This window comes from Oncorhynchus tshawytscha, unplaced genomic scaffold, assembly GCF_018296145.1.
Source record: "Oncorhynchus tshawytscha isolate Ot180627B unplaced genomic scaffold, Otsh_v2.0 Un_contig_5056_pilon_pilon, whole genome shotgun sequence".
Classification (NCBI taxonomy): Eukaryota; Metazoa; Chordata; class Actinopteri; order Salmoniformes; family Salmonidae; genus Oncorhynchus; species Oncorhynchus tshawytscha.
Window position 1 is genome coordinate 50,924 of NW_024608879.1, and position 11,531 is coordinate 62,454.

The 11,531-nt window shown below is 45.2% G+C and overlaps 1 protein-coding gene across 1 annotated transcript in view; it reads left to right on the plus strand.

Moving 5' to 3' along the window:
- The window catches only part of LOC112242304 (RNA binding protein fox-1 homolog 1-like), a gene marked incomplete at its 5' end in the record, with an annotated part of 55,342 nt that extends 44,783 nt beyond the window's left edge, over positions 1-10,559 (plus strand). Inside the window, 3 exon segments of the mRNA XM_042313790.1 lie at positions 992-1,067; positions 10,288-10,375; positions 10,378-10,559. Coding sequence (XP_042169724.1) covers positions 992-1,067; positions 10,288-10,375; positions 10,378-10,409 — 196 coding nt within the window.
- Positions 10,560-11,531: the final 972 nt, after the last annotated feature.

Below are 11,531 nucleotides of genomic sequence, written 5' to 3' on the forward strand. Positions count from 1 at the left end.
CTCTATCTCTGTTCCCTCTAACTCTGTTCTACCTCTCTATCTCGTCCCTCTGTTCTACCTCTCTATCTCTGTCCTCTAACTCTGTTCTACCTCTCTATCTCTGTCTCTAACTCTGTTCTAACTCTGTCCCTCTAACTCTCTACCTCTCTATCTCTGTCCCTCTAACTCTGTTCTACTCTCTATCTCTGTCCCTCTAACTCTGTTCTACCTCTCTCTCTCTGTCCCTCTAACTCTGTTCTGTCTCTCTAACTCTGTCCCTCTAACTCTGTTCCCTGTCTCTAATCTCTGTCCCTCTAACTCTGTTCTTCTCTCTATCTCTGTCCCTCTAACTCTGTTCTACCTCTCTATCTCTGTCCCTCTAACTCTGTTCTGTCTCTCTATCTCTGTCCCTCTAACTCTGTTCTACCTCTCTATCTCTGTCCCTCTAACTCTGTTCTACCTCTCTATCTCTGTCCCTCTAACTCTGTTCTACCTCTCTATCTCTGTCCCTCTAACTCTGTTCTACCTCTCTCTGTCTGTCCTGTTCTCTAACTCTGTTCTCTGTTCTACCTCTCTATCTCTGTCCCTCTAACTCTGTTCTACTCTCCCTCTAATCTCTGTCCTCTGTCCCTCTAACTCTGTTCTGTCTCTCTCTCTCTGGCCCTCTAACTCTGTTCTACCTCTTCACAGATGCTGAGTCCTCTGTTTCTGCACTGAGATGGCTGTTACATGTAACTGTGTTTCATACATTCACAGATGCTGAGTCCTCTGTTTCTGCACTGAGATGGCTGTTACATGTAACTGTGTTTCATACATTCACAGATAATGAGTCCTCTGTTTCTGCACTGAGATGGCTGTTACATGTAACTTTGACTCCATTCAAATAAATCCTAAGAGTTACAGAACACGTACAAGACATGGATGTACTGTGTGTGAGTTTATGTGTTTGTGTGTGTCTGGTTTGGATGATGGGTACTGATGGTGTTTGTTGTTGTCTCATGTGTTTCCATAGTTACGGACCAGTATATGCTGCGGACCCCTACAACCACCCACTTGCTCCAGCAGCCACATACAGCATTGGTGCCATGGTAAAATACACACTTACACACCTCTCTCTGTCTCCTCTTCCTTACTTCTCTCTCTGTCTCCCATTCTCTTACTTCTCTCTCTGTCTCCCATTCCTTCCCGTCTCTCTCTGTCTCCCCTTCCTTCCTCGTTTCTCTCCGTCTCACCGTCCTTCCTACCTCTCTCTCTCTCCTTCCTTCCTCTCTCTCTCCTTCCTCTCTCTCTCTCTCTGTCTTCTTCCTCCTCTCTCTCTGTCTCTCCTTCCTCCTCTCTAACTCTGTCTCCCCTTCCTTCCTCTCTCTCTCTCTCTCTCCTTCCTTCCTCTGTTCTCTCTCAATCTCTGTCCCCTTCCTTCCTCTCTCTCTGTCTCCCCTTCCTTCTCTCTCTCTCTGTCTTCCTCTAACTCTGTTCTCTCTCTATCCCTTCCTTCCTCTCTCTCTGTCTCCCCTTCATTCTCTCTCTCTCTCTCCTTCTTCCTCTCTCTCTCTCTCCTTCCTTCCTCCTCTCTCTCTGTCTCCTCTTCCTCCTCTCTAACTCTGTTCTCCCCCTTCCTCTCTCTCTCTCTCTCTCCTTCCTTCCTCCTCTCTGTCTGTCTCCCCTTCCTTCCTCTCTCTCTAACTCTGTTCTGTCTCTCTCCTTCCTTCCTCTCTCTTTCTCTCTTCCTTCCTCTAACTCTGTTCTCTCCTCTTCCTCCTCTCTCTCTGTCTCCCTTCCTTAACTCTGTTCTCTCTCTCTCTGTCCTTCCTTCCTCCTCTATCTCTGTCTCCCTCTCCTTCCTCTCTCTCTCTCTCTCTCCTTCCTTCCTCCTCTCTCTCTGTCTCTCTGTTCTTCCTCCTCTCTCTCTGTCTCCAACTCTGTTCCTCCTCTCTCTCTCTTCCTCTAACCTCTCTCTCTCTCCTTCCTGTCCTCATCTCTCTCTGTCTCCTCTTCCTCTCTCTCTCTGTCTCCCCTTCCTTCCTAACTCTCTCTCTCTCCTTCCTTCCTCCCCCTTCTCTGTCTCCCCTTCCTTCCCTCTCTCTCTCTCTCTCTCTCTCTCTCTGTCCTTCCTTCCTCCTCTCTCTCTGTCTCCCCTCTTCCTCCTCTCTCTCTCCTCCTTCTCTCCTCCTCTCTCTGTCTCTCTCTCTGTCCCTCTCTCTTCCTTCCTCCTCTCTCTCGGTCTCTCCTTCCTTCCTCCTCTCTCTCTGTCTCTCCTTCCTCCTCTCCTCTCTCTCTCTCCTTCCTTCCTCCTCTCTCTCTGTCTCCTCTTCCTGTCCTCTCTCTCTGTCTCCCCTTCCTTCCTCTCTCTCTCTCTCTCCTTCCTTCCTCCTCTCTGTCTCCCCTTCCTTCCTCTCTCTCTCTCTCTGTCCTTCTTCCCCCCCTTCTCTGTCTCTAACTCCTTCCTTCTCTCTCTCTCTCTCTCTCTCTCTCTCTCTCCTTCCTTCCTCCTCTCTCTCTGTCCCTCCCTTCCTTCCTCCTCTCTCTCTCTCCTTCCTTCCTCCTCTCTCTCTCTTCCTTCCTCCTCTCTCTCTGTCTCTCCTTCCTTCCTCCTCTCTCTCTGTCTCCAACTTCCTTCCTCCTCTCTCTCCTTCCTTCCTCTCTCTCTCTGTCTCTCCTTCCTTCCTCATCTCTCTCTGTCTCCTCTTTCTCCTCTCTCTCTGTCTCCTCTTCCTCTCTCTGTTCTCTCTCTCTCCCTCTCCTTCCTCCTCTCTCCTCCTCCTTCCTTCCTCCCCCTCTCTGTCTCCCCTTCCTTCCTCTCTCTCTCTCTCTCTCTCTCTCTCTCCTTCCTTCCTCCTCTCTCTCTCTCTCCTCCTTCCTTCCTCCTCTCTCTCTCTCCTTCCTTCCTCCTCTCTCTCTCCCTTCCTTCCTCCTCTCTCTCGGTCTCTCCTTCCTTCCTCCTCTCTCTCTGTCTCTCCTTCCTTCCTCCCTCTCTCTCTCTCTCTCCTTCCTTCCTCTCTCTCTCTGTCTCCTGTCCTCTCCTCCTCTCTCTCTCTCTCCTTCCTTCCTCCTCCTCTCTCTCTCCTTCCTTCCTCCTCTCTCTGTCTCTCCTTCTCCTCTCTCTCTCTCTCTCTCTCTCCTTCCTTCCTCCTCTCTCTCTGTCTCTCCTTCCCTCCTCTCTCTCTGTCTCCCCTTCCTCCTCTCTCTCTCTCTCTCTCTCCTTCCTTCCTCCTCTCTCTCTGTCTCTTCCTTCTCCCTCTCTCTCTCTCTCTCCTTCCTTCCTCTCTGTCTCTCTCCTTCCTTCCTCCCCCTTCTCTGTCTCCCCTGTCCTCCTCTCTCTACCTCTCTCTCTCTCTCTCTCTCTCTCTCCCTCCTTCCTTCCTCCTCTCTCTCTGTTCTGTCCCTTCCTTCCTCCTCTCTCTCTCTCCTTCCTTCCTCCTCTCTCTGTTCTCCTTCCTTCCTCCTCTCTCTCTGTCTCTCCTTCCTTCCTCCTCTCTCTCTGTCTCTCCTTCCTCCCTCTCTCTCTCTCTCCTTCCTTCCTCTCTCTCTCTGTCTCTCCTTCCTCCTCTCCTCTCTCTCTCTCTCCTTCCTTCCTCCTCTCTCTCTCCTTCCTTCCTCCTCTCTCTGTCTCTCCTTCCTCTCTCTCTCTCTCTCTCTCCTTCCTTCCTCCTCTCTCTCCTTCCTCCTCTCTCTCTCTGTCTCCTCTTCCTCTCTCTCTCTGTCCTTCCTTCCTCTCTCTCTCTCCTCTCCTTCCTACCTCTCTCTCTCTCTCTCTCCTTCCTTCCTCTCTCTCTCAATCTCCCCTTCCTTCCTCCTCTCTCTCTCGGTCTCCCCTTCCTTTCTCTCTCTCTCCTTCCTTCCTCCTCTCTCTCTCCCCCTTCCTCCTCCTCTCTCTCGGTCTCCCCTTCATTCTGTCCTCTCTCTCTCTCCTTCCTTCCTCCTCTCTCTCTCTCCTTCCTTCCTCCTCTCTCTCTGTCTCCTCTTCCTCCTCTCTCTCTGTCTCCCCTTCCTTCCTCTCTCTCTCTCTCTCCTTCCTTCCTCTCTCTGTCTGTCTCCCCTTCCTTCCTCTCTCTCTACCTCTCTCCTTCCTTCCTCCTCTCTTTCTCTCCTTCCTTCCTCCTCTCTCTCTGTCTCCTCTTCCTCCTCTCTCTCTGTCTCCCCTTCCTTCCTCTCTCTCTCTCTCTCTCCTTCCTTCCTCTCTCTCTCTGTCTCCCCTTCCTTCCTCTCTCTCTCTCTCTCTCCTTCCTTCCTCCTCTCTCTCTGTCTCTCCTTCCTCCTCTCTCTCTGTCTCCAACTTCCTTCCTCCTCTCTCTCCTTCCTTCCTCCTCTCTCTGTCTCTCCTTCCTTCCTCATCTCTCTCTGTCTCCTCTTCCTCCTCTCTCTCTGTCTCCCCTTCCTTCCTCTCTCTCTCTCTCCTTCCTTCCTCCCCCTTCTCTGTCTCCCCTTCCTTCCTCTCTCCTCTCTCTCTCTCTCTCTCTCCTTCCTTCCTCCTCTCTCTCTGTCTCTTCCTTCCTCCTCTCCTCTCTCTCCTTCCTTCCTCTCTCTCTCTCCTTCCTTCCTCCTCTCTCTCGGTCTCTCCTTCCTTCCTCCTCTCTCTCTGTCTCTCCTTCCTCCTCTCTCTCTCTCTCCCTCTCCTTCCTTCCTCCTCCTCTCTCTGTCTCCTCTTCCTCCTCTCCTCTGTCTCCCCTTCCTTCCTCTCTCTCTCTCTCTCCTTCCTTCCTCCTCTCTGTCTGTCTCTCCTTCCTTCCTCTCTCTCTCTCTCCTTCCTTCCTCCCCCTTCTCTGTCTCCCCTTCCTTCTCTCTCTCTCTCTCTCTCTCTCTCTCTCTCTCCTTCCTTCCTCCTCTCTCTCTGTTCTCCCCTTCCTTCCTCCTCTCTCTCTCTCCTTCCTTCTCCTCTCTCTCTCCTTCCTTCCTCCTCTCTCTCGGTCTCTCCTTCCTTCCTCCTCTCTCTCTGTCTCCAACTTCCTTCCTCTAACTCTCTCTCCTTCCTTCCTCCTCTCTCTGTCTCTCCTTCCTTCCTCATCTCTCTCTGTCTCCTCTTCCTCCTCTCTCTCTGTTCTCCCCTTCCTTCCTCTCTCTCTCTCTCCTTCCTTCCTCCCCCTTCTCTGTCTCCCCTTCCTTCCTCTCCTCTCTCTCTCTCTCTCTCTCTCTCTCTCCTTCCTTCCTCCTCTCTCTCTGTCTCCCCTTCCTTCCTCCTCTCTCTCTCTCCTTCCTTCCTCCTCTCTCTCTCCTTCCTTCCTCCTCTCTCTCCTCTCTCCTTCCTTCCTCCTCTCTCTCTGTCTCTCCTTCCTCCTCTCCTCTCTCTCTCTCCTTCCTTCCTCCTCTCTCTCTGTCTCTCCTTCCTCCTCTCCTCTCTCTCTCTCTCCTTCCTTCCTCCTCTCTCTCTCTCCTTCCTTCCTCCTCTCTCTGTCTCTCCTTCCTCCTCTCTCTCTCTCTCTCTCTCTCCTTCCTTCCTCCTCTCTCTCTGTCTCTCCTTCCTCCTCTCTCTCTGTCTCTCCCCTTCCTTCCTCCTCTCTCTCTCCCTTCCTTCCTCCTCTCTCTCTCTCCTTCCTTCCTCATCTCTCTCTGTCCCCTCTTCCTCCTCTCTCTCTGTCTCCCCTTCCTTCCTCTCTTTCTCTCTCCTTCCTTCCTCCTCTCTCTCTGTCTCCCCTTCCTTCCTCTCTCTCTCTCTCTCTCTCCTCCTTCCTTCTCCTCTCTCTCTGTCCCCCCTTCCTTCCTCCTCTCTCTCTCCTTCCTTCCTCCTCTCTCTCTCCTTCCTTCCTCTCTCTCTCTCCTTCCTTCCTCCTCTCTCTCTGTCTCTCCTTCCTCCTCTCCTCTCTCTCTCTCCTTCCTTCCTCCTCTCTCTCTGTCTCTCCTCCTTCCTCCTCTCTCTGTCTCTCTGTCTCTCTCTCTTCCTTCCTCCTCTCTGTTCTGTCTCTCCTTCCTCCTCTCCTCTCTCTCTCTCTCTCCTTCCTTCCTCCTCTCTCTCTGTCTCTCCTTCCTCCTCCCTCTCTCTCTCTCTCTCCTGTCCTTCCTCTCTCTCTCTCCTTCCTTCCTCTCTCTCTCTGTCTCTCCTTCCTCCTCTCCTCTCTCTCTCTCTCCTTCCTTCCCTCCTCTCTCTCTCTCCTTCCTTCCACCTCTCTCTGTCTCTCCTTCCTCCTCTCTCTCTCTCTCTCTCTCTCTCCTTCCTTCCTCCTCTCTCTCTCTGTCTCCCCTTCCTTCCTCCTCTCTCTCTCTCCTTCCTTCCTCCTCTCTCTCTCTCCTTCCTTCCTCCTCTCTCTCTGTCTCTCCTTCCTCCTCTCCTCTCTTGCAATCAGGTGTTTTTTCATTCTCTCTTGCTTTTCTGTTTCCTTGACTTCCTCCGTTCATCCACCTCTCCCTCAATCTATCCCTCTTCACCTCTCCCTCCCTCTCCCTGAGGGACAGACAGACGGGCGGGCAGGCGGATAGACAGACAGACAGACGGGTGGGTGGGTGGGCAGGCAGGCAGGCAGGCGGACAGACAGACAGACAGACAGACGGGCGGGCAGGCGGATAGATAGACAGACAGACAGACAGACGGGTGGGTGGGTGGGCAGGCAGGCAGGCGGACAGACAGACAGACAGACAGACAGACAGACAGACAGACAGACAGACAGACAGACAGACAGACAGACAGACAGACAGACAGACAGACAGACAGACAGACAGACAGACAGACAGACAGACAGACAGACAGACAGACAGACACATCTACTCCGCTAACACAAGCATGGTGCAATGTGATGTGATTCTGTCATACACAATAAAAAAGAGCACGGTGTTGATATTGTTGTTGTTACTGATGTTGTTATGTGATGTCTCCATATATTAACCCATTGTTTCTCACCCCTCTGAGTAGCCCCTGGCATGAAGGCCTGGCATGAAGGCCTGGCATGATGGCCTGGCATGTCTGCTGGCATGACTGGGTGCACGCTGCATGTGGGGGGCCATGTCATCCTTTGGGTTTGTAACGGTAACCTAACAAACGGTAAATGGCAGATAGTTGGTCAGGAAGTAGTGTGTGGAGGGTATTCTACACACTTCACAAGTAGACAAGTGCTTTACATATACAGTACATATACAGTACATATCTTTACATATACAGTACATATATTTACATATACAGTACATATTTTACATATACAGTACATATTTTACATATACAGTACATATCTTTACATATACAGTACATATACTGTACATATATTTACATATATTTACATATACAGTACATATACAGTACATATCTTTACATATACAGTACATATCTTTACATATACAGTACATATACAGTACATATCTTTACATATACAGTACATATCTTTACATATACAGTACATATTTTTACATATACAGTACATATACAGTACATATCTTTACATATACAGTACATATCTTTACATATACAGAACATATACAGTACATAGCTTTACAAATACAGTACATATACAGTACAGTACATCTTTACAAATACAGTACGTATACAGTACATATCTTTACATATACAGTACATATCTTTACATATACAGTACTTATACAGTACATATCTTTACATTACAAATACAGTACATATACAGTACATATCTTTACATATACAGTACATATCTTTACATATAGTACATACATATACAGTACATATCTTTACATATACAGTACATATACAGTACATATCTTTTTACATATACAGTACATATCTTTACATATACAGTACATATCTTTACATATACAATACATATACAGTACATATCTTTACATATACAATACATATACAGTACATATCTTTACATATACAATACATATACAGTACATATCTTTACATATACAGTACATATACAGTACATATCTTTACATATACAGTACATATCTTTACATATACAGTACATATACAGTACATATCTTTACATATACAGTACATATACAGTACATATCTTTACATATACAGTACATATCTTTACATATACAATACATATACAGTACATATCTTTACATATACAGAACATATACAGTACATATCTTTACATATACAATACATATACAGTACATATCTTTACATATACAGTACATATCTTTACATATCTTTACATATACAGTACATATCTTTACATATACATAGTACTATCTTTACATATACAGTACATATACAGTACATATCTTTACATATACAGTACATGTCTTTACATATACAGTACATACATACTTTACATATACAGTACATATCTTTACATATACAGTACATATACAGTACAGTACATATACAGTCTCTTTACATATACAGTACATATACAGTACATATCTTTACATATATCTTTACATATACAGTACATATACAGTACATGTCTTTCTTTACATATACAGTACATATCTTTACATATACAGTACATATACATATGTTACATATACAGTACATATCTTTACATATACAAACATATACAGTACATATCTTTCATATACAGAACATATACAGTACATATCTTTAGTACATATCTTTACATATACAGTACATATCTTTACATATACAGAACATATACAGTACATGTCTTTATGGCTGTTGTTTGCATAGAATTAGAAAACAATATATGAGAAGAATATCTCTATGGTTACACATGTGTTTCAGATGATTTACATACAGCATATCTCTATGGTTACGCGTGTGTTTCAGATGCTTTACATACAGCATATCTCTATGGTTACGATGTGTGTTTCAGATGATTTACATACAGCATATCTCTATGGTTACACGTGTGTTTCAGATGATTTACATACAGTTTATCTCTATGGTTACGTGTGTGTTTCAGATTATTTACATACAGTTTATCTCTATGGTTACGTGTGTGTTTCAGATGCTTTACATACGGTTTATCTCTATGGTTACTCGTGTGTTTCAGAATGATTTACATACAGTTTATCTCTGTGGTTACATGTGTGTTTCAGATGATTTACATACGGTTTATCTCTATGGTTACTCGTGTGTTTCAGAATGATTTACATACGGTTTATCTCTGTGGTTACGTGTGTGTTTCAGAATGATTTACTTACAGTTTATCTCTATGGTTACATGTGTGTTTCAGAATGATTTACAGATGTCTCTATGGTTCCGATGTCTCTATGTTTCAGAATGCTATAGAAGTACATTACTATATATCAGTCCCTCCAGGATTGTGTTTGGATTTTCTGTGATATTTGCAGGTAAAAATGCTCGATTCTGTTTTAGCAATTCTGACAATTCTGGCAATATGCAATGATTTTGTCCAGTTTGTCGTGAAAATACGCTGATGAGGGAAAAGGTTTTTGATGCGTGGCTTGATTTAACCATGTTATGTGGTAAAAGTGCGGTGATTGGTTGAAATTGCAAGTTCTCATTTCGTACTGCGTTGATGGGTCAGTTTTATGCAATAACGTTGCGATGATTTGACTGTTTCTTGCTGAAATAGTGAGGCCATCCATCAGGTTTTCAAGCCCTCACGTAATATGTGGGAAATGGTTGACTTTGCTAAAAAACTTTGCGATTGTAAAATTGCTGATATATACTTTGTCTATGTTGCGTTTCAGAATTCTTACATTATTTCTATGGTTACGTGTGCGTTTCAGAATTCTTACATTATCTGTATGGTTACGTGTGCATTTCAGAATGCTTACATGATCTCTATGGTTACGTGTGTGTTTCATAATGCTTACATTATCTCTATGGTTACGTGTGCGTTTCAGAATTCTTACATTATCTCCATGGTTACGTGTGCGTTTCATAATGCTTACATTATCTCTATGGTTACGTGTGCGTTTCAGAATGCTTACATTATCTCTATGGTTACGTGTGCGTTTCAGAATGCTTACATTATCTGTATGGTTACGTGTGCATTTCAGAATGCTTACATGATCTCTATGGTTACGTGTGCATTTCAGAATTCTTACATTATCTCTATGGTTACGTGTGCGTTTCAGAATTCTTACATTATCTCCATGGTTACGTGTGCGTTTCAGAATGCTTACATTATCTCTATGGTTACGTGTGTGTTTCAGAATGCTTACATTATCTCTATGGTTACGTGTGTGTTTCAGAATGCTTACATTATCTCTATGGTTACGTGTGCGTTTCAGAATTCTTACATTATCTCCATGGTTACGTGTGCGTTTCAGAATGCTTACATTATCTCTATGGTTCCGTGTGTGTTTCAGAATGCTTACATTATCTCTATGGTTACGTGTGTGTTTCAGAATGCTTACATTATCTCTATGGTTACGTGTGTGTTTCAGAATGCTTACATTATCTCTATGGTTACGTGTGCGTTTCAGAATGCTTACATTATCTCTATGGTTACGTGTGTGTTTCAGAATCCGTTTGCCCCGTTGGCTGATGCCAAGACGAGGAGTCATGCTGACGACGTGGGGCTGGTGTTGTCCTCCCTGCAGGCTAGTATATACAGGGAGGTTACAGCCGCTTCGCCCCATACTAACCCACCAACCAACCTCCCTAAAACCATACAACAACCAATTACTACCCTACCAACCAACCAACCTCCCCACAACCAAACAACATCCAATCCTTTCTGACAGGGACACAACCGAGCAACCAACCAACCTCCCCACAACCAAACAACATCCAATCCTTTCTGACAGGGACACAACCGAGCAACCAACCAACCAACCAACCAACCAACCAACCAACAAACCACACAACCAACAAACCAGTATGTGAGTGAGACAGACAGAGAGAGAGACAGAGAAAGAACTTTGAGGCCTGGGTATCGCAATATATGCTGTTGAGCATGATTTTAGCAGCTCCTAAGAGAGAGGGAAGTCAGTCAACTAAAAAGAAGGATATTTATACCTCAGATATTGTGTGCTGTTCATTTTGATACAGTGGGTTTTTCATTTGTAAAGGTTAGTAGATTGTCCGTGTTGGTAGAGCTATAGAGGAGCTACTAGATTTAAAACCTTACCATTGTAAAACAACACATTTCAACTGTTAGGGCTTCGTGAAAAGACAAACCAATCCTGTAAAATACATTGTAGAATGAGATCCCGTTTTGTAAGAGTGTTTACATGATTGTAGGGTTTGGATTCCTTTGACATTCTCTCTGTTAGCGTCTACGTTGTTTCCTAGCTACTGGGGTTAGGATTAGGAACGGGGTTAAAGTTAAGGACTGGGCAAGTGTTAGGGTTAGGATTAGGTTAGGATTATGGTTAAGGTTGGGATTAGGTTAGGATTAGGGTTAAGGTTGGGGTTAAGGTTAGGTTAGGATTGGGGTTAAGGTTGGGGTTAAGGTTGGGATTAGGTTAGGATTAGGGTTAAGGTTGGGGTTAAGGTTAGGTTAGGATTAGGTTAGGATTAGGGTTAAGGTTGGGATTAGGTTAGGATTAGGGTTAGGGTTAAGGTTGGGGTTAGGTTAGGTTAGGATTGGGGTTAAAGTTAAGGACTGGGCAAGTGTTAGGGTTAGGATTAGGTTAGGATTATGGTTAAGGTTGGGATTAGGTTAGGATTAGGGTTAAGGTTGGGGTTAAGGTTAGGTTAGGATTAGGTTAGGATTGGGGTTAAGGTTGGGGTTAGGTTAGGATTAGGGTTAAGGTTGGGATTA